At 36.5% G+C, this 22,536-nt stretch overlaps 4 protein-coding genes across 5 annotated transcripts; 2 read left to right on the top strand and 2 right to left on the bottom strand.

Moving 5' to 3' along the window:
• Positions 1–505: 505 nt before the first annotated feature.
• Positions 506–4,019, top strand: LOC106306383 (receptor-like protein kinase HSL1). The gene is made up of 2 exons (XM_013742983.1): positions 506–3,239; positions 3,431–4,019. The coding sequence occupies exons 1-2, from the start codon at positions 647–649 to the stop codon at positions 3,832–3,834; spliced, it is 2,997 nt and encodes a 998-aa protein (XP_013598437.1). The 5' UTR covers positions 506–646; the 3' UTR covers positions 3,835–4,019.
• An 8,047-nt stretch (positions 4,020–12,066) lies between these two features.
• Positions 12,067–13,937, top strand: LOC106304260 (NAC domain-containing protein 10-like). 2 transcript variants are annotated; one of them, XM_013740670.1, is made up of 3 exons: positions 12,067–12,419; positions 12,548–12,740; positions 13,119–13,937. In XM_013740670.1, the coding sequence occupies exons 1-3, from the start codon at positions 12,219–12,221 to the stop codon at positions 13,664–13,666; spliced, it is 942 nt and encodes a 313-aa protein (XP_013596124.1). In that variant the 5' UTR covers positions 12,067–12,218; the 3' UTR covers positions 13,667–13,937. The 2 variants fall into 2 exon arrangements, with proteins under 2 accessions (XP_013596124.1, XP_013596125.1); XM_013740671.1 differs by having other exon boundaries at positions 13,131–13,936.
• A 751-nt stretch (positions 13,938–14,688) lies between these two features.
• Positions 14,689–15,539, bottom strand: LOC106304693 (endogenous alpha-amylase/subtilisin inhibitor-like). Its single transcript, XM_013741090.1, has one exon. The coding sequence runs from the start codon at positions 15,482–15,484 to the stop codon at positions 14,765–14,767; it is 720 nt and encodes a 239-aa protein (XP_013596544.1). The 5' UTR covers positions 15,485–15,539; the 3' UTR covers positions 14,689–14,764.
• A 5,610-nt stretch (positions 15,540–21,149) lies between these two features.
• Positions 21,150–21,708, bottom strand: LOC106304996 (glutaredoxin-C9-like). Its single transcript, XM_013741375.1, has one exon. It carries the CDS (start codon positions 21,683–21,685, stop codon positions 21,275–21,277), a length of 411 nt encoding a protein of 136 aa, XP_013596829.1. The 5' UTR covers positions 21,686–21,708; the 3' UTR covers positions 21,150–21,274.
• Positions 21,709–22,536: the final 828 nt, after the last annotated feature.

The following is a 22,536-nucleotide window of genomic DNA, read 5'->3' as shown; positions in this document are numbered from 1 at the left end:
CATTCATCTGGGGGAGTTCATGTGTTGTACTCTTTTTCCTGTCTTTGGTTTCCCATTTTGCCACATTGGTTTTGGGGTTTTTCACGAGAGGTTTTAGTGAGGCAACATTAAGCATGCAACGAACATATACCGGATGTGTCGATCAAGAGGGAGTGTTATAAACCAAATGATGATCGACCATGGACCAGCCCGTACTGCAGGCCCAATCCGGGACATGATAAAGACAACCAGAGACTATGTGTTTATCTAGTATATATTCCATGTATATCTGTAACATAGTGTTTATCCTTATCCTTATGTTGTTAGAATAAACATAATCTTATGACGGTCTAATACCTTATATATATATGGACCTTCTGCTCGACAGTAATGATAACAGAAGTATTTCCCAACACTTCATCTACAACATAAACAACACAGTAATTATCATATATGCTGAAAACTAGACATAGATATTACTAATAATTGCAATCGAATTAATAAAAAAACTCAATGATACTAGAACCAATGATGTTGGCATTCACAATCAGTGACACGATAACTAAACCGGTCTCCCGGTCAAATCTTTTTAGACTCTCTTCTTATTACAGTGTCTCTCTTCCTTAAACTCTCTCTCATCACCGTGGCTCACACCGGCCGTCTAAGGATGTATCTTCTCTATTTCTTCCTGTTTTTTCCCGCCGTCTTCTCTCTGAACCAAGAAGGCTCTATTCTTCAGCAAGTCAAGCTCTCTCTCGACGACCCAAACTCTTCACTCTCCAACTGGAACCCCCGAGACGACTCGCCGTGTCACTGGTCCGGCGTCTCCTGCGGCGGAGCTTTCTCCTCCGTCACTTCCGTCGACCTCTCCGACGCTAACCTCGCCGGACCTTTCCCTTCCCTCATCTGCCGTCTCCCCAACTTGTCATCTCTCTCACTGTACAATAACTCCATCAACTCCACGCTCCCCCTCGACATCGGAGCTTGCAAGACTCTCAAGACTCTCGATCTCTCGCAGAACCTCCTCACCGGCGAGCTTCCCCACACACTCGCCGATCTCCCCCTCTTGACGTCGCTTGATCTAAACGGAAACAACTTCTCCGGCGACATTCCGGCGAGTTTCTCCCGGTTTGAAACGCTCGAGGTTCTTTCTCTCGTCTTCAACCTCTTAGACGGAGCCATCCCGCCGTTTCTAGGCAACATCACCTCCCTCAAGATGCTCAACTTATCCTACAACCCGTTTACTCCGGGTCGGATCCCGCCGGAGCTCGGAAACTTGACGAATCTCGAAGTCATGTGGCTCACAGAGTGCAACTTAATCGGACAGATCCCTGACTCGCTGAGTCAACTCACCAAACTCGTTGATCTGGACCTCGCGCTCAACGACCTGGTGGGTCCCATCCCTCGCTCCTTAGGCGGGTTAACGAGCGTCGTTCAGATTGAGTTATACAACAACTCGTTGACCGGTACAATTCCGCCGGAGCTCGGGAATTTGAAATCACTAAGACTTCTCGACGCGTCAATGAATCAGTTAACCGGTTCTATACCGGACGAGCTCTGCCGCGTGCCGTTGGAGAGTTTGAATCTTTACGAGAACAATCTCGAAGGCGAGCTTCCGGCGAGTATAGCTTCGTCGCCGAACTTGTACGAGCTCAGGATCTTCGGAAACCGTCTCTCCGGCGAGTTGCCAAGAGACCTCGGTCGTAACTCGCCGCTGAAATGGTTAGACTTTTCCGATAACGAATTCTCCGGCGAGTTGCCGCCGGATCTCTGTTCTAAAGGGGAGCTGGAGGAGTTGCTGATTATACACAACTCCTTCTCCGGCGCTATACCGGAGAGTCTAGGAGATTGCAGGAGCTTGACGCGTGTCCGGTTAGCGTATAACCGGTTTTCCGGTCAAGTTCCGACCGGTTTCTGGGGGTTGCCTCACGTTTACTTGCTCGAGCTCATCAACAACTCGTTCTCCGGCGAGATTGCAAAGACCATAGGAGGCGCGGCGAACCTCTCGCTGTTGATTCTGACCAACAATGAGTTCACCGGAGGGTTACCGGAGGAGATTGGTTCTTTGAACAACCTTAATCAGTTGTCGGCAAGTGGAAACAAGCTAAGTGGCTTTTTGCCTGAAAGCTTGATGAATCTTGGGGAGTTAAGTACTCTTGATCTTCAAGGAAACCGGTTCTCCGGGGAGTTATCTCCTAAAATCAAGTCATGGAAGAAGCTAAACGAGTTGAACTTAGCCGGTAACCAGTTTTCCGGTTCAATCCCTAACGAGATCGGAAGTTTATCAGTCTTGAACTATCTTGATCTCTCTGGTAACCTTTTCTCCGGGGAGATCCCGGTTTCGTTGCAGGGTTTGAAACTAAACCAGCTGAATCTTTCGAATAACCGGTTAACCGGTGACATACCGCCTTCTTTAGCTAAAGAGATGTACAAGAACAGCTTCTTAGGGAACCCTGGGCTGTGCGGGGATATAAAAGGATTGTGTGGGTACAAGGATGAAGCTAAGAGCAAAGGCTATGTATGGCTTCTCAGATCGATCTTCGTACTAGCTGCTGTGGTGTTTGTTGCGGGTTTGGTTTGGTTCTACTTCAAGTACAGCACTTTCAAGAAAGCAAGAGCTGTGGAGAGATCTAAGTGGACTGTCATGTCGTTCCACAAGCTAGGTTTCAGTGAGAACGAGATTCTTGAAAGCTTAGATGAAGACAATGTGATTGGAGCTGGATCTTCAGGTAAGGTCTACAAGGTTGTACTCACCAATGGAGAAACCGTTGCTGTTAAACGTTTATGGACAGGAGGATCAGTTAAAGAGACAGGAGGAGACAGTGATCTAGAGAAAGGCGAGAGATCTGGTCCCAAAGACGAGGCCTTTGAGGCTGAAGTAGAGACATTGGGTAAGATAAGGCATAAGAACATTGTGAAGCTATGGTGTTGCTGCACCACAAGAGATTGCAAGCTATTGGTTTATGAGTACATGCCTAATGGTAGCTTGGGAGATTTGCTTCACAGCAGCAAAGGAGGAACGTTGGGATGGGAAACGAGGTTTAAAATTATCTTAGATGCGGCCGAGGGGCTTTCTTATCTTCACCATGATTGTGTTCCTCCGATTGTGCATAGAGATGTTAAGTCCAACAATATTTTGATCGATGGAGATTATGGTGCAAGGGTTGCTGATTTTGGAGTGGCTAAAGTCGTTGACTCGACCGGAAAAGCTCCTAAGTCCATGTCTGTGATCGCTGGTTCATGCGGTTACATTGCACCAGGTTAGTCTTAATGTGGTTATTGATTGGTAATAACTTATAACCAGTAGTAGAATTAGTACATGTTGAGAGACTTAAATGAGCATTCATTAACTTATTGAGACATGTCTCAATCATGTCTCTCACTTTTTGTTTAGTGGTTCTAAAGTTATTATGGTTTGTTTCTCTAACTTTTATTTCAAACTACTTTGCAGAATATGCATACACGCTTCGTGTGAACGAGAAGAGCGACATCTACAGTTTCGGGGTGGTGATACTTGAGATAGTGACTAGGAAACGACCCATTTCTCCAGAGCTAGGGGAGAAGGATTTGGTTAAATGGGTATGCTCGACGTTGGACCAGAAAGGTGTGGAGCATGTGATAGACCCGAAGCTAGACTCTTGTTTCAAAGAAGAGATAAGCAAGATCCTCAACATTGGGCTTCTCTGCACGAGTCCGTTGCCTATTAACCGACCCTCGATGAGACGTGTGGTCAAGATGTTGCAAGAAATTGGCGGTGTTGACGACGAAAGCCGAAACAAAACGAGAGAAGATAAGGATGGGAAGTTAACACCTTACTACAATGAAGAAGCCTCGGACCAAGGAAGTGTAGCTTGAGACATGAAAAGGAAAGTGTGTGTTTTGCTCAAAAGCTCTTAATTTTTGGTGCTTGAAGATGTTAATTTAGGGCACTGAATCAAGATTCTCCTCCTCCTCCCCCCTTATCTTAAGGGTTTTGGTGTAAAAGAGAGAATAAGAGTATGCAAGTTTTTTATAATATATATAAAAAGGTTTCTAAATCAGGAAGTGTGTTTCCGTCTCTACCGAAAATGCTGCCATCTTCTGGCGTTAACATGCATTTGAATAGTTTCCATATTTAGGGAAACAGATTCTAGGTTCTTGAATGGAACATGCCTCAGTCTTTAAAGCGTGGGCTCTCTCTCGTCTCTAGTGAACAGTCGGAGGCTTGTGTATGTGTGACTGTAGGTTCACATGGCTCTTGGATTCTCAAACTTTTTTCAAATTTATTCTTAACATTTTCATGTTGTGCTATTTCCTTTACTTATTTTCTTTACATATCTTCGTATGGGTGGGCACTTTACCCGATATCCGAAGCCGCACCCGAACCCGATCTGAAAATTCCGAACCAAAATCTTAACCGAAGTAGCAAAATATCCGAACGGGTATTGAATTAGGAGAGATTGGATATCCGAACCCGAACGGGTAATATATGACCTCGAATGGATATCCGAAGATAACCGAACATATGTATAATTAACCATATATTTCTAGTTTACATCTCTCATTTTATATAAAATATTTATATTAATACTACACATAGTTTAAGTTCATATGATATACATAGAATTACGGAGAAAATGATTTGCTACTCACTTAAAATACATGTTAAACTTTTTATAAGAATTTACAAAAAGTTACATCCAAAATTTAAAAACAATAATTAAATTAATGTCTTTTTTAGTTTCAAAATGTTATATCCAAATCTATTAACCATTCAATCTATTAAAAATAAAAAAAATAGTTAAGTGAAAGTTATATTTTTAAATATAATAAATTTGAAAAATGAAAAAATTAATTTTTTTTTTCAAAATCTAAATATCCGAACCTGATCTGAAATAACCGAACCCGAACTAAAAATATCCGAAGTACAAAAATATCCAAACGTGTTCTATACCTCTAAACCGAAATACCTGAAAATCTAAAATACCCGAACGGGTACCCGAACGCCTACCCCTATATGCTGGTATCATCAGATATAACAAGATTTGGAACGTGAGATTAGACTCTTTTTTTTTTGCAAACTGCAGGAGGTTAGACTTCATATCAACTTTCCTGCGAAATGGTCTCTTCTTCTGATACTTTTGGAAATCTGATTGATTTTTTGTCAACTAATCAGTATTAAAAAAACACCTTAAGATACAAAACACACAAATGACATACAAACAACGTATAGTTTACTAATCTCTTCTCAAAAAATATAAATAGTAGCAAACCCCCTTGACCAACAGATTAACGTTGGAGACTTGAAGAGTTGAAGTTCAAAAACTATTTTTCAGTCTCTTATAAAGTATTTAAGACAGCTAAATCAAAAGGTGGTCGTTGGGGAACGCTTAACTTCCTAACCGCAATTGTGATCTTAATAGTGACCTTACAAGGTTATACTAACTTCTACGTTGAGTACAAAACAAAACAAGAACATTGATATCTCACCAGTCACCATTACATGTGTTTATTTTATTTAAGTGGAGAATTAACTAACGCAGGTCATTTTAAGCTACATAAATAGGTAAGTAAATATTCTAAAAATTAGCATTGCTGGATGAGGAAACTAGAAGTGGGCCCAGTACGCATTGAAGCCCACATTGGTAGAGAGTACCATTCAGTAGGGACATTGACACCTCATCTCCATCTTTGCCTTGCCTCTGTCTCTTTCTCTTCGCTTTCTAAATAATTTCTCATTTTTGTTTTCTTTCTCTCCCTTTTGCATTTTCTTTTTGTTACTTTTCAACATGTTGCACAATGAAATGCAACAGAGATTCTACATAATTTTTGTTTTTTTCTATAAATATTTTCATCACTCTTCCCTTTTATCTTTGTGATTTTTTTTTTAATTTTTATTAAAGGTCCAAATGGTGACATAAAAAATTAAAAAGAATAATCAATTTCTACTCATTCTTTAAAAATTATACCATTTATGGAGAATTTTTGATGCGTTTAGTTTCTTGTCATTCTTTGAATTTCAGAGAACTATAGAAGAAAAATATTATTTATCAAAATTGATATAGAACAAAAAAAAAAATATTCATTTTTTTTGTTCTTATTTATTCTTTTCCTATTCCTATTTTAAAATTCACCGGTCAGAGCCTAAGATGCAACTGAGCAAGCAAATTCTTAAAACCAAAACTAAGCAACTTCTCTCGGTTCATGCTAATGATTTTGGTAGGTAATCCGAGTAAGAAAAGAAAGAGAATATAGTTCGTGGAAATTTTAAATACTACTAATTTATAAAAACGAATAATATTTTCTTTTTGAACAAGAGGAAAGCATAGTAGGGACTTGAGTTCAATGGATAAGGTCAGGACTGTGAAATAATGGCAGACACATGCGTTATTGAGTATGATGACCCACGGGCACACGGTACACACACACCTTGGGCCATGTGGCTTTTAAATGGGCATATTGGACCCACATGTTTAATTTCTTCACATTTTGACAAATCTTATACATGGACAATATCTCGGAAAAGCCCATCAAAATAGGAAAACCCAAAGACGATTTGGTATATTATTTTGGGAATTTAATGAAACAAACCCAGTTGTCCAAAAAAAAAATGAAACAAACCCTCGACTATAAACCCATCCATATTAAAACCCTCAAATATTTTATACCCGACTGGTTTCCCGCTACCATCCGCAAATGCAGCTTTTGCGGTTGGTAGCGGTTGTTAGGGTTTTGCAACAATCGATCAAATCATTCCAAACCGTTTCAGACCGTTCTAAACTTCATAAATTCAAAAGCTGGTTCTAACTAGCGTTTGCGGTTGCGGATGATTGCGGAAAGATAAAAAAAATTTCTTTAAAAAAAAAAAATAGAAATATAAATACAAAATTAAAAATATTCAATAAAAATTTTAAATTGAAATTATAAAAATACTAAAATACTAAAAAAATATAAATACAAAAAAAAAAATTTCTTGTTATTTTTTTGGAGAATCTTGAAAAACGTCGTTTTGTCACAAAAAAAGAAATCTTTCTTATGACTGGGAGAGAAGAGACTGGACACCATCCTAGCAAAGATGCTACTTCAGAGTACGATTTATTACGTGTGGAGGGAAAGGAATGCTAGACGCCATCACCAGACATGGACGTCTACGATCAAATGCGAAGATTGGTCGACAAGGCTATGAGGAACATGATCGTTTCGTTGCGGTACAAACCGGATCACAAATATAGAGGGCTACTTCAGAGATGGTTTCAGCTCACCATTTAGCTTATATCATTATTTTCACTATTTCTACTACACCACAGAGAGTTCATTTTTTAGAGTCTCTTGAGCTTATGTACGTAACATTCTTTTGACAAATTAATAAATTTTAAATTTCATCAAAAAAAAAATCTTTCTTATATTCCGACGGAGGCCATTGAGGGATCAAACGTTTTAACGATGGAAGTTAAATTTAATAACATATTTTAGTTGAAGAATTATTTAATTATAAACATAGTGGAGGGTTTAAATATGGATGAGCTTGAGGGGTTTGTTTCATTAAATTCCTATTATTTTAGAGTTCTTCACCATCTTTCTTGAAATAAATCTCTTTAATTGTACACTACACGAAAAAGTATTAAAGAATGTTTTACGACATGCGCGCAAAGTGTGAACAATGCATCTATGGTAAAAATCATACTCCCTCCATTTTCTTATATAAATCGTTTTAGAAGAATTTTTATGTTCCAAATTATATGACGTTTTCAGTTTTCTATATAAAATTTATTAACATTATATGACCAATGATAATATAACTTCTATTTTATTATTGGTTGATTTGTGGTTAGGTAAATAATTAATAATGTTTTTATTTAGAAAATATAAAAAATTAATGATTTCTTAATCTATGTGCACAATTCTAAAACGACTTATATTAAAAAACAGAGGGAGTATAAACTAATAATCTTGGAACTATAATAATTTATTAATTTATAGAATTATTATCTTACAAAAGTTTTTCTTTTTATTTTTTTTTCTATTTTCGAGTATAATTTTTTAAAAATAAAAATATATTTGCTTTAACCGTACATACGTTAACTAAATTTAGGAATTCATATTATTTTTATTATATTATTTATTGTACATATTGTTTTTATTATATTATTTAGTGTATATGAATTTTTTTTTTGTAGAAGTTACATGTGATTTTTAATATAATTTTACTAAATATTATCAAATATATTAAAATGTTAAAGAAAAATAGAAATGAATTTTATTTTGGATATAAATAAATAATACAATATTTTTTGTACTCATATAAACTATATATATATATATGTAAATTATTAATTTATAATTTTAGTGGGACCACACATCTACTTAAGATTTTTAAATAATATTATCTTATTATTTTGTTGATTTAGGTCATATTTTGAATATCGTCATGATCTAAGAAATTCAAAGAACTTCTACATAAACGTGTAAAGCTTTTCAAATGTGAACAAAGTACCAAAAAGTGAGTTTTCAAAATAAAATTTTATATGTCCCTGATCCAGAAAATCTTAAAAACAATATATTTAGTGGTATAAAATAGATTAACTAATATAATATAAGATCGTAGTTTGAAATGTCTTTCCACTAATGCTGGAAATAGTCTAATTTTTTCTTTGAAACTTAAATAGTCAATTTTTATGTTACTATTATGTAAATTACATGGATTGAAGCCAAAATTTAAACTGGCCGAATAACATCAATTTTGTTTTCACCAGGAATCCAAGGCAGAATAGACATATTTATATCTAGGGATGGGCATGAATCAGATATCCGGGTTTTTGGTTTTTGGAGGTATTCGTGATCCGATCCGTTCATCTGAATAATCAATTATCCGATCCGATTCGATCCGTAGCCATCCAGATATTCGTTGTTCCGGATCCAATTCGATCCGCAAAAATAAATAAAAAATTTACAAATAATATAAAATAGTAAAATTTTATTACAAAAATAAAGTTAGTAAATAAAAATATTGTAAAGCTTATATGAATTATAATAATTATATAACTTGTATATATAATTTTTTAATATATGTATATATATGCATTTAACGAATAAGATCGGATATACGCTTTTAAAAATGTTAGTATATATGTTTGCTTTGTTTCTTACGTATATTACATATTAGTATTTGTTTTGCTTTGTAGAGTTACAGATATTTAGATTTTTTTTTGTTTGAATAAAAACAGATAACGAATCAAATAAAAATTTACAAATAATTTGCTCAGCCCGGACCATGTTCGAGACACTAGCCACTTGATTAGTTTTCAAAACATACAATTCAATTTGGGAATAAGAGTTTGAGTATATTGTTATATACCAAATTAAATTCATAAACTCTAGATGACAAAAAAGCATAATCTCTCTCTATCATTAATAGTCGACAAGAAACATTATTCAAAACACTATTTGAGAAGTAAAATTTTCTTTTAATATTTTATGCAGTATCAATAGTAAGATGGGGGCCAAGAATTTGATTTCGGACAAAATCCTCTCAGGCCCGTTTCCCTAGGTGCGCCGTTTCGGATGGATCTCTTCCTGTCCAACTTCGTCGCTCCTCCATCCTCCCTATGAAACAACCTTGTTCCTCCTCCATGATCCTGATGGTCACTGCTCCTCCTCCGTTGCATATCAGACCTCCTCCGGATCCGCCTCCGTACGAGTATCCTCCGCTTGAAGCTCTCTCCTCCGTCGCTCCACCGGAACCTCCAGACCCTCCAGACTCTGTCTTTCTCCTTGTTCTTCCTCGAAGCCTTGAAGCCTCCGCCAGATTCTCTGCGCCTGATTTAACCCAAATCCTGGAGTTTAAGCTTCTTTGTACAATGGTGGCGACAAATCTCAGTGGTGATGGTGCCCGTCTTGTGTTCTTTAGTGACACTGCTTTCACCTTTGTGTGTTTATCTCCTGTTGTGCAGGTCGTGTCCTTGTTGGTGTGTGGAATGATCTTTTCTTAGACCTTGTCTCGACCTTCCCTTTTCCCCTCCTGTTACAGTCCTCCAGGTTCATCTTAGTTCTCCACTCTTTGCTAACCATTGTTCTGTTGAATGGGTTGGTATGCTAGTCGATTGGATGACACTGGTTTTGTGGCTACTGATTTTAAATGATGTTGTGCTGATGGACTTTGTTTCCTTCGGCTCTAACCTTGTGCCGTTGAGTGGCTTTTATATCGTCTCAGTGCGATCCCTTACTGTTGTATGCAGTTCTCTCATTGTATTCAGTCTGGCTTTTGGTGTTGTGTTGTTGTCTTTCTCTTTTTGGTGGCAGTTAGAAGAGAAACCCAATGGTGTATTTCTTCCAGTGAATACGGTGTTAACGGGTTTTGATTTCCCGGTTGGTTCCTGTCTGGACCACTCTCATCTCCCAATATTTCCTCTTGTATGGAGTGAATTGGATGTCCAAGTGTTGCTGGTATTGCAAGGATCTTCCTCGCAGCTAATGCACGTCTCTGCTTTTGGTGCAGTGTTTGTGACCTTTGGGGTTACATTAGATGTGATTGTTCAAGAAATTTATGAAATTGTTGTCAAGCGATTTTTATGGTTTCTTTCTGTCATTTGCATCTTCTTTCTATCATATGTTTTACCAGTCTCTTTTGTTTGGCTTCTTATAGCTTTGTTCTATCCTCCTTTAATGAATTGTAAACTGTAAACTCTTCTAATTTAAATGCAAGTTTGGTTTGATCAAAAAAAAAAAAAATTGTAAGATGGGTTGTTTAATTTGTAGTGCTAGTTTGGGGTTTTTGGATTTTATATATGTAGACATATTACTTAATCATAACTTTATACGCTGAACGAAAAGACATTATTTGAGAAGCCTATAATAATTTTGAAAGCTTACTGAGAAAGCTTATTAATGTTCTCTTCGGTTTAGTTTCTTACGAACGAAGCTTCGCATCTCCAACGACGGTCATGTGTACGACCGACTATTTGTACAAACAAATAGAATTGTGAACAGACTTTTTTCTTTCTATATTTTACTCCGTGAAACATCTTTAATCGATGATATGTAACCATTCGAAAGATTTATAGATCTTCTTACAATTTTATCTAAGTAAGAAATTCATACAACTAGAATGAATATAGCATCATATATATATACACAAAAAAAAAAATATATATATATATATATATACACACTATTCGAAAGATTTATAGATCTTGTTACAATTTTATTTGAAGTAAGAAATTCATACAACAAGAATGAATATAATATATTTATATAACTTTTGGTGAGGAATCTGCTGTCAAGGAGCAAATAAATGAGAATTTTGGGTATAGGTAACTTGCTAAACACGAGAGTTTGTTCTGTGCTTGAAGATATGGTCTTATTTGTGCTACAACAAGTAGGTACAACACATATAATATATATATAAGTCATATACTATAGTCATTTCTTCAAAAAGAGAATTATGTATAGTCTAGGATCCAACATTTTCTTTAAACTATATATTATTCTATAAATGTTGGAGGATCATTATAGGGCTTATTTGCCAAATAACCAAAAAAGAGAGGTATGTAGTGAGAAGTTAGAGAGAGATAGGAAGAGAAATGAGAAGAAAGAGTGTGTTTTTGGTTAGATAATGTATTTGTGTTTTTTGTATGGTTATAGGGGCAAATTTTCCATTATAAATATCTTTGTGAATACAGAATTATTAGAAAAAGAAAAAAAGTTTCAATAACGACACTCCATCTCGTCACCTTTCTTGTTTGTGAAGATAATACTCTTTTAGTCATATACAAACTGCAATATCCTGATTGAAATTAATATTTTCTTGTACATGGGTTTTTTTTCCTACTTATAGTTGGGTGCGATTTTTAATTATGTTTACATGAATCTGACTACTAAGTTGAGCTGTGGAACTAGAAACCAGAAAAGGAAAAAAAAATGATCAAGAATAGTCATAATCAAAATTTAGAAAACATCATTCAGTAATTATGTCACAAATGTATTTACATACACCAATAATTAACGTGACGTCCAAGCAACCCCTCAAATATTATTTTAAAACCATTCTAATTTAATTTATATAATTTTATATAGTTAAGTTTTTGTTCGTTCTTAAAACTTAACAATCACTTGCCCTTCTTTCTATATCACCTCATCATCTTTAGCTCTCTTTCTCTCTCGTTCTCTCGGTTCATCTTTTGATAGTTCTGCTGGTTCTGACTGTAATTAGATTTAGATATTGGTAGGTTATTGTAGAGGGAGATATCAGTAATAGAAGAAAGATGAGTTGGTGTGATGATTCAGATGATAACTACGATCCCAATCTTGACAGAGCATCCAACATTGATCATCCATCAATTCAACTCAAAAACCAATCCCATTCATGTGTCACGAGCGCTCCAGATTCCAAGATTATCATTGAAGCTCCCATCGTCATGACTTGTTCTTCTTGTGGACAAAAGATCCATCAACAAGACGAACAGGTTATATATTTCAAGACTTGATTCACCTACATAATTTATACTTATCATCATTAATATATTTAGTATACATCGTTTAATTCATATTTTTACATAACTGTTAATGTGATTTAAATGAAATTTGATATAAGGTTGGCAGCATCAAAGATTTACCAAGCTTACCGGCAGGAGTCAAGTTCGACCCGTCGGATAAAGAGATCCTTATGCATTTGGAGGCGAAGGTCTCATCCGATAAAAGAAATCTTCATCCGTTGATCGATGAATTTATACCTACGCTTGAAGGAGAGAATGGAATTTGTTATACGCATCCTGAGAAACTTCCTGGTAAACCCTTCTCTTTGTGTTACTAAATTAAATAAAGATTTTATCGAAATTGACAATTCTCACTAAATTTTATCTGAATTTCTTTTTTTTCAAGCTAACACTTGCTTCATATGGATTTACAAAAATACTTTTGGGTTTACCAATTTGTATTAGGGTTTTAATTTCTTAAGGAGAAAATTGTAGAAACTGTAATCTTCTGAGATAATGATTGTATTATTTTTTGGTGGTACTAATACAGAAACTTATTAGTTTATCTATAAAAACAAATAATCAAATCTAGTAAATTTGTGACAGATAGATTTTCTCTACTTTTTTTGTGTAAGATTATAAAGATTAGAATCAAGTCCAAAATGATTGGTGACAAATCATATGCTTAAGTTATGTCAACAGGAGTAAGCAAAGACGGTCAAGTACGGCACTTCTTCCACCGGCCATCTAAGGCTTACACTACCGGAACACGAAAACGTAGAAAAGTGCGCACAGATGAGGAAGGCCACGAGACACGGTGGCACAAAACGGGCAAGACCCGACCCATTTTGTCCCAAGCAGGAGTAGCCGGTTTCAAGAAAATCCTAGTGCTCTACACGAACTATGGTCGCCAGAAGAAGCCCGAGAAGACCAATTGGGTGATACATCAGTATCACTTAGGCCACAGCGAGGATGAAAAAGACGGTGAACCAGTTCTTTCTAAAGTCTTTTACCAAACACAACCTAGGCAATGCGGTGGTTCGACCGAACCTAAACCGAAGAGTCGGGTAAACCTAAACCGATTTAGTTATGAAAATCATGCCAGTTTTGGGTATGAGCATGAAGGAAAAAATGAAGAGAACACGCAGGTGATTCGTGAAGGAGATGTGGCATGTTCATTTCTTAGTTTTACTTGTGACGCAAGTAAAGGTAAAGAAAGTTTTATGAAGAAGATATGAAACAAATAATATACAAATGCAGGTACTTTGTGGAGTGAAGATGGGGAAAAGAATGATGTGAGTGAGCGAGTAAATACTCGTTGTGTGTAGGTGTTGGGTATCTATCTTAGTAAGTTAATCTTAAAGTGTTGGTGAGATCTTAGGTTTAACTTCTTTTTTGGGATTTAATTGGGGAAGTAACTTTAACCTCAAGACATATTACTAATGATCCTTGTTCTTATATTTTTGTTTTGCCTGAATAGATTCTGTTGAAAATACTGTAATAGATCTTCTTTTCATATTATTGAAACAAAATTAAGATAATAATAAAATGAAATTTCCTATTTCGCAAGAAGAGCTATTACAGTATTGAAAATAGTTTTGAAAGTATTTTATGAAATCCTTTTAAAATTTTTTTCAAAGTATTTTATGAAATCCTTTTAAAATTTAAGTAATATAAAGTTACTAAATAAATTTGGGGGTGCTGTTCATGATAAAATAAGTCAAGATCAGAATGTCTTGTTTTGGACGCTAACTAGACCTGAGCTGGAATGTTTGAAGAAAAAAAAACTGGGGGGGCTCTGATACATATATAAATGATGCAGTGTTCGTTGAAGCTCACCTAAATTTAAACTGCTTAAACCTATTTTGCCCAAAAGAGCTCTTTCTTTTTTTTGTAACTAAGCCCAAAATAGCTTGCCTTGGTGGTTAACTTGCGTGATAAGCAAATATGAACTTGCAGGAATAATCAAAACATAGGAATAACTTCATAAGCAAGCATTATTTCTCCATCTAAAGTTATAGGAGGAACTCGATTAAAAAGCCCGGTTAGGAATTGCTTCATTTCTTCAATTTATTAGCCTAAAAACGCGTTTCTATAGCTTTTTCACCGAAAGATTAATCAACGCATAGAGATTGTACTTGTGTTAACTGATAAATTCCTTATTAAGTATGATCGAGCAATCAAAGATTGAGATATCTGGAATAAGAAGAGGTTATGCGCAGATTTGGCGTATGCTTTGCTTGAGTTTGGTTTCTAAGAAAAGGACACTTCATAAATGACAAATACATATATAACTTTTCATTACATTTAGTTGGTTGATATGCTGTTTCCACCCATTATTTTCCATAATACAACTTACTAAACATTAGTCTCAGAAGCATTCTTAGACTAAAATTCTGAAATAAATTATCCGTGGATGTCTCAACCTTACGGAACTTAACTGGAAAGGCATTGTTATCGTCATCATCATCGTTAAGAACAAGTATGGGGTCACCGTAAAAGCTGGTGGTGGTACCAACACTCTTAATACCGTTTATAGCCGAGTAACTCTGGTAATGAACGAGCTTGTAAGTATTTTGTTCGTTTCCATATTTCTGAATCCTAAAAAAGCTATCTTTCCTGCTAGAGCTACCACCAGTCGTTACATAACGCTTGTTGGTACACGACGACGAGGATTCAACTTTCCATATCTTTGAGGAAGGGCATGGCCAGATCAGTGACTCAAAAGCGATTGTTAGGTTCGTGTTTATCCATATATCATTGCCTATGTCGAAGAATGGAGTAGAGAAAGTAATAGGTATGCCTGGTTGAAATGGAAGGACTGTTTGGACAACACCTAGTTGACACGAATGGGCTAAGTCAATGCTTGTTGGGACAAGACCGCCTTCTTTCTTGCCTGAAGCTGGTTGGATGAAGTATTGGGTCTGTCTCTGAATTGGGTTTCCGTTTGTGTCTTTGACGTGTTTTACTTCTGCCCCGGTTGTTACCGCAGCAGCCGAGACTAGAAGGAACAAAGAGATGAATAAGAATGGGATTGCTGTCTTATTGTTATTCATTGTGACTCTTGGGTGACTTGAGTCTGAAGCAAACAATTTGGTATGGTATTTATATCAGCAGACATTGATTTGTAAATTATAAATGTAAAAAATAGCTTCGAAGTTGTGAGTACATTTTATAAAGTATCGGTGGGAAGGTGTTTATGAAATCTTTTTTGTTTGCTGGCAACACGAGAAAGATTATTCACATAAATGAAAAAAAAAATCATGGAACCTAGCTAAAAGATGAAGATGATAAAGTGTAAAGCCACCGATAACTCATGGAAACAAGATGTCCAACGACAGCAGCATCAGCATGTGACTCAATGGTGGTTGTGCGGCCCTGAATCCTGATTGTTGGATATGGGCCCGTCTGGCGTCATGGCCCAGGAGTTCACTCGGCCCGGTTTTGGAAGTAAAGGCCCAAGCATGGGAGCAAAGCCCAAGAAGAAAGCGTGGCCATCACGTGCCAATCTGCCTCGAGACAAACCAGCTCACCTGCCCGTCAGAGCGACCTGACACGCCATCGAACCCGGGAAGCAAGGATAGGAGAAAACACCTATTACGGCGCCGAACCTAAACATTAACAACGCCGCCGAGCACTGTGGTGAGTCAGAAAATAATGATGACGAACCAACAACTCTTTCCCTCGCAATGTGTATGAAGAGGAAGGCTCATGACTAAGGAAGGGAGGGAGCACACAAAGCGGAATTTAGAGAGAGATTAGAGAGAGAAATAGCTTTGAGTTTAGTTCTTATCTCTTTTCGGTCTTTTGCTTACACTTCAATAAACGAAACATTTGGCTTCTTTCTAATCACATTTAACTTCTGATAATCGTCTTCTAAACCCCATTACCGGATTTAGGATTCAACACTGATATGCTTTTATGGTAAAAAAATTATGATGCACAAGGTGTTGAAATATAGTGATCGTTCATTTCAAGCATTAAACAAGTACATCATTCACCGTTTCTTAGAAAACCCTACAATAACTCAAAGCTAAAGTTTTACCAAAAGAAGGTGTTGAAGTTTCGTCTTTTACTTAATCCTGCAAAAGAGAAATTAGAAACTGAAGTGAAGAGCAAAGACAGAGTCGCATATGATAAGTGCAAACGAAGAAGAAGAAGAATACATCTTTGTCTACACATTTTGCTCTCCTAGTGTGAACAACAAAGGCTATTACTATACTTGGGCCTAGTTCTACTTTTCGTGACTTAATTACGGGCCTCTCTTTTTGACATTCTTTATTGTTTTCGTGTCTATAAAGAGTGAAACGTGGTAAGATAATATTTAAAAAATAAATGTGGTTAGTTTGCTAATCAATTATGATTCTCATGCTACTAAGAGGAATACAAAAGATTTCACAGCGTCACTATTGTTCAAGCAAAGAATAAGAGATCGATAAAATGACCAGGATAGAACTAAAATGATCAAAATATCATTTAATGTTTTATGAAAAGATATAAATATACACTTATACTTCAATAGTAAATTAATTTAGACATTAGGGTTTAGAGTTAAAGAGTCGAGTTTAGGATTTAGGGTTTAGGGTTTAGGGTTTAGGATTTAGAGTTTAGGGTGGGGTTTAAGGTTTAAGGTTTATAGTTAAGGGGTGGGGTTTAAGATTTAGGGTTTAGGGTTTAGGATTTAGGGTTTAGAGTTGGAGATTGGGGTTTTGGGATAAAATTTCAAATTTTGAAAAATAAATAAAAATTAAATTTTTCAAAAGATAAAATGTTATTTTGGTCATTTTAGTTTTTGAGAGCTATTTTTGTGATATAAACTTAGAAATGTGTTATTTTGGAGATTTGGTCTAAAATATTTATACATTTTTATTTTGTTGTTCCTTGTCGAAATTAACAAATACCCTTATACCCATAACGTGTTTTCCTTAGATTCAAGTCACTCAAGAATCACAATGAAAAAGCCTGTTAGATATCTCACTCTCGTTCATCCTTTTTCTCCTCGTCAGGGCCGTGCATTGCCTTTCCTTAAGGTGTTGTCAAAAAGAAAGCCTTTGTCCCAGTCTCCCAGATCCTAAATAATTTATCTCTTTGTTTCTTAAAAGTTATCATCTTTATATTTATTTTAACTTAATAATAATTTCAAAATGTATTAATTTTAAAATAATTTATTTATCTCAAATATTATTAGTTAAATAGATATAATTAATATTAAACATAAATGCATTTATATTACTTTTAAGACAATTCTATTAAATGGCCAAAATAGCTTTTTATTTTTTTTAAATTTGAAACCATATCTTCAACTTTCAGCATCTTAACTGTAAACCCTATTTTAACTAATGTTAACTAATGTTAACCTTAAGGTATAAATATATTTTGCCCTTTTAATAAAATTTATTTTGGCAATTTTCTTCATTTATGACTATTTTTTTGATAAAAACTTAAAAATGACTATTTTAGAAAATTTCTCTTACTTTAAATATGTGTGACAATGTCAAAATGATAATTTTGATAAAACAGGGGAATAATTATTCAAAGGTTTCTAATTTTGAAATTGATTTCAGCAAAAACAAATGTGAATATCTGGTTGGGATAATAGTTAAGTGAGTAAAATTACTCTCAGAAGTCTAAAGGTTAACTTTTGTTTTAACTTTTTTTTTTCTTTGAAGTAAGGCTTTTAAAAAGAAAATATATGATCTCTAACACAAAACAATTAGAGAATACAAAATGTAAAAAGAAATTGAATTAAGTTTTGTGGTTTATAATTATATACTTTTAACTAAGGTAGGTTTTACAAAGTATATTGAATTCAGTTCTCAGCATTTCTTTTTGCTTAACATATTATATGCAATTCGTCTTGAGCCTTATAATTAACCACGACACTGCTTCTCTTGTTTTGGAAGGGATCGAACCGGTTCAACTCGAATCTGTAGTGGAAGGCTAGGGTAGTTGGAAGGCTATGGTAGTTGGATTCAGCTTTTTAAAGTTTCAAAAACAGATATGGTCTTGTCGTCAGAGCTACTATCTGATTTCTCGCCCTGAGCAGGGAATAATCGGTTTGATGCATCTTATTTGCAGTCAGCATGACTCTGGTGGTGGTGGCGTTTGGCTTCATCAGTGGTCATGTTGTTACTCTTCGGCGTCCTGGAGTAATGGGTGATTAGTCTTTGAAGTCGAGTGAGTTTCAGAGGTTCCCTTACAGACGTGTGTTGAAGCATAGTATGCAGGCGGTGATGGTGCTCCGTCTCTGTTTCAGACGTTTGACGCTAAGAAATCAGTTTGAAAGATGTCGTCCATGGCTCCAAGGCGGCTGTCTCGTAAAACCTCAACACTGAGATTTTCTCCTGCTTTGTTTTCGCACTAATTTCCCAGGTTGTAGACGGCAATCTTCTTTTTCAGGGATATCTCCTGTCTCGAAGCATTATCCTCTTTGTTGTCAGTAGAAAGAGGCCTCTCTAGCCACATAATACTACTTCTCGGTGCTTGTTAAGTGGCTTATGTATGGCGGTTTAGGTGTTTACTCTGGAGTGCTTGTGTCAACATTTGGCTAACTCACACATCTTAGTGCCTACGGTGTTCACTTGAGCATCATTGGATTTTCTGTGCAGGTTTTGGAGACTACTCTAGTCCGAGCTTAGTGATGAACCCATTTTTGCTCTCCTAGACGATGGTGGTGATTGTTCTATAGGTCACGTTCTCGGCGTTCTCTCAGGTGAATCTCCCCAAAAAAAATTCCATGGTCCAGAAGTTCTAAATTGATGGTGAAGATTACAAGCGTGATAAGTTTATCGGAGACCAACTACTATAGAGGTGGTATGGGAAGTCCCAGCATCCGAGAAAACAAGGTGAATTTCACCTTCTCATGATTCCGGCTAATGGTTGAGAACGGTTATTGACTACTCGAGATTTTGGTAATGGACTACTGGAACACGTCGAGGTGATGGATCAAGCGGAGATAGTTCGAAGATGTTATAATTGAGTTATTTTGTTCGAGTCGGCTTGTAATGTAATCCTTATTCTCGGTTTGGAGTTGATATTATTACTTTAAAAAAATGGTGGACACAGCTCATAATACGAAAAACAAACCTAAAGAAAGTCCAAAGAAGAAAAAAAAGTGTTTCACAAAACAATAAGGGGCTTATAACCCTAGACTCTCTCAGGCACGGGGCTCGAGGCACAAACGAGATCCATGCCCCTCGGCGCCGGCAACGGCGTTTCTCGCCGGCGCTGGGCCTTATCGACGACGCTGCTCTTCTCCTTCACTATAGCGTTCTTGATTTCCTGCTCTGTTTTTTGTTTATTCACTCGTGTCACTTGGATGTTTGGGGGAAGGCGATCCCGACAAATGTTACGACGGAGAAGAGGACTCTTCGTTACGCTTCTTTCGGTGGTCCTTTCCTTCCGACAGGTCCTTCTCTTAGCGATGAGTCGAGAGGGTTCTCTCACCGTCGCTAAGCTCTGGTCTTCGGGTTCAAACCCCGTCGTACCTCTCTCTGTTTGCCGTCAAGTCCAAGCTGCGATTTCAACCTCCTCGTCTCCGGGGAGGCTTGAGTCCCACAAACCACTGCGGGTTGCTCCTCTTCATCAGACTGACGGCAGATCTCGAAGCATCACCAGTTCAGTTCCGAGTTACTTCGGTATCATTCCACTTCCTTCATACCGAAAAGTGATGCTCTCCTCCCCTCCGTTAATCATCGACGGTGCTTCATGTCCTCTTCGTCGGAGCTTTGCCGGCGATTTTGTATCCTTCGTACCCCGTGCCAGAATGACAGCGTCTCCTGAGGTAACAACTGATTATGTTTGGGCCTGGCCCATATGCGTTTTTGAACCTATCAGCCCAAGATATTGGAAAAGTCCCAGATATGTAGAAGAAAGAGTTATCCAACGATTAAGATTAGCTAGTGGTGGGGTCAGTTGGAGTTCCTGTGATTTCAACAGGATCTATGTTTCTCGTATTACACGATCATATTTATCCTTTGGGAAAATTTTGCCGGTGGGTTCACCGGGATTGGTTATCCTTCGTTCCTCCTCCTCGGTTTTGTTGTCGTTGCTGAGTGTTTGCTTCAGTTCCCTCATCGGTTTGTCATCTTGCGTAGCGATCTCCACGAGATTTGAAGATGCAACCGAGACTACTTCGGTAGTTCTCGTAGATGAGGTCTGGACCTCAACGTCACATTATGTGACTATTCTCCAGCTGTCCGACTTTGTCGTGAAGGCTCACTCGACGCATTCAAGCTTCGTTTCGAATTCGCTGTCATCTTCAGTTGAAGACTTATCTTTCTTAGACTATTTATGTGTTGTATGTTATGCTTATGACCAAAGAGGATGTATAATTCCCTCTTGTTATTGTAGTGAGAAAGTTTGATTATGAATGAAAGTAAGTTTGTGTTAAAAAAAAAAAAGGACACAGCTCATAATATTCCATCCCATAAGCACATTTATTTCTTGTTTTGAAAATTCAAAATGGCAGTTGCACAAAAAAAAAAAAAAAGAAAATTCAAAATGGCACGTCATATGTTTTGTTTATTAATGATTATATATATAATTATTATATGTTGTGTTGTCAATTGGACTATATATTACACGTAGAGCTTATTACAGCATATATATGACACTGTCACTATTTTTTTGTAAACTAGCCCAAGTCGCAACGGAGAAATATTACTGACGTTTTTGTATAATTTAATGAATACATATTCTTGTAACTTTCTCAACTCTAGAACCATTCTTTGTTTTTTATCCAGATTATGTAAAGGAAAAACATTAATTCGTTAATAAAACGTAAAAATGAATTAATTATTTACCGAATCAAGATTAACATAAGTTTAAGATTTCATTTGATATATTCACAGCCACAAAGCTCCGACCTCCTTAAGAATTGGAACCAACTCACCGGAGATATGAGTTGCCATAACCCTATCTAACCCTCCAAACAACATCCCTCCTATATAAACCGCCGGTAACATCACCGTTTCTCTGCCGCCTTTGACGCCAATCTTCTCTAGTTCACTCATAACTTCCACTTCCCTCTTCTCATCGATCTCAAGAACCGCCGGATTTACTCCAAGTCCAAAGAGCAGCCTCTTCACAACGAGGCACATACAACATCCTTTCCGTCCAATTACCATAACCGCGTTCTCCTCCACCAACGTCCGAACGCTCTCACCGTTTCCCTGTGTTCTAAGCGGCAGCGGCCGCATAGATTCCGCTGCGGGGATCATAGGATAGTGCCTTGAACAAGAAATTGTTCCTTGCATTTTTTCAAATATGCTTTAAATATGCCAGTAATGAATGGGAAGGTTTAATGTTATATATATAAAGAGAGAAAGGAACATCTTGCGTCAACGATGTTACGTGAGGATGTGCGTCATAGCAAACGTTGGCTGATGCAGATCTACGTCACCGGGTGAGAGTAGACTTAGTCATAGGACAGTGTCTTTATACCGTATCACATGATTCACGCTGACTTTTTGTCATCACTATATTATTCTGATAAAAATCAGCACGTTTTTTATTTCCTTTCGACGTGCTGTGTTACATAAAATTTAGTAATTTAAATCAATAAAGAAATGGGAAAATATTTGTTTTCTTTTGAGTTATTTTGTGTTAGACGGTTGTATAAATAAAGTTTAATTACTGGAAATACTGAATTAGCATGTGACCAGGTAGTGATAGTGGGTGCTTATTGGGATTACCGAGTACCGACCAACGCACCGGAATCACAGGACTATATGTAAACATTTGATAATCTAGTCATTTTATTTAATTATTTAGAGGTCTCGAGTTTATATCTATCATCTATAAATCTCAAAAGTTTTTCTTTATCAAAATTTCCAAATCTTTCAACAGAAATGAAACGCGTGACCTCTAAATACCTACATTTTTGTTTATTGGATTCAACAAGTATATAAAGTAATATATGAATAGGGAAAAGATTAAGGAAGTCTACATTAAGAATGACATATTCCTTAAACTGAATCGAAAAAAATTAAATTTCCAAATTTAATGTTCTGTCAACATTTATGTTAATTACGTAATCAAAAAGTCTTGTAATCAAAATTAAGGGATAGCCCAGAAATTTTTAATACAGTTTCACCAATTTTTGAAT

This window comes from Brassica oleracea, chromosome C7 (genome assembly GCF_000695525.1).
Source record: "Brassica oleracea var. oleracea cultivar TO1000 chromosome C7, BOL, whole genome shotgun sequence".
Taxonomy (NCBI): domain Eukaryota; kingdom Viridiplantae; phylum Streptophyta; class Magnoliopsida; order Brassicales; family Brassicaceae; genus Brassica; species Brassica oleracea.
The sequence above is the reverse complement of the archived record's forward strand: the minus strand, read 5'-3'. Positions and strand labels throughout refer to the sequence as shown.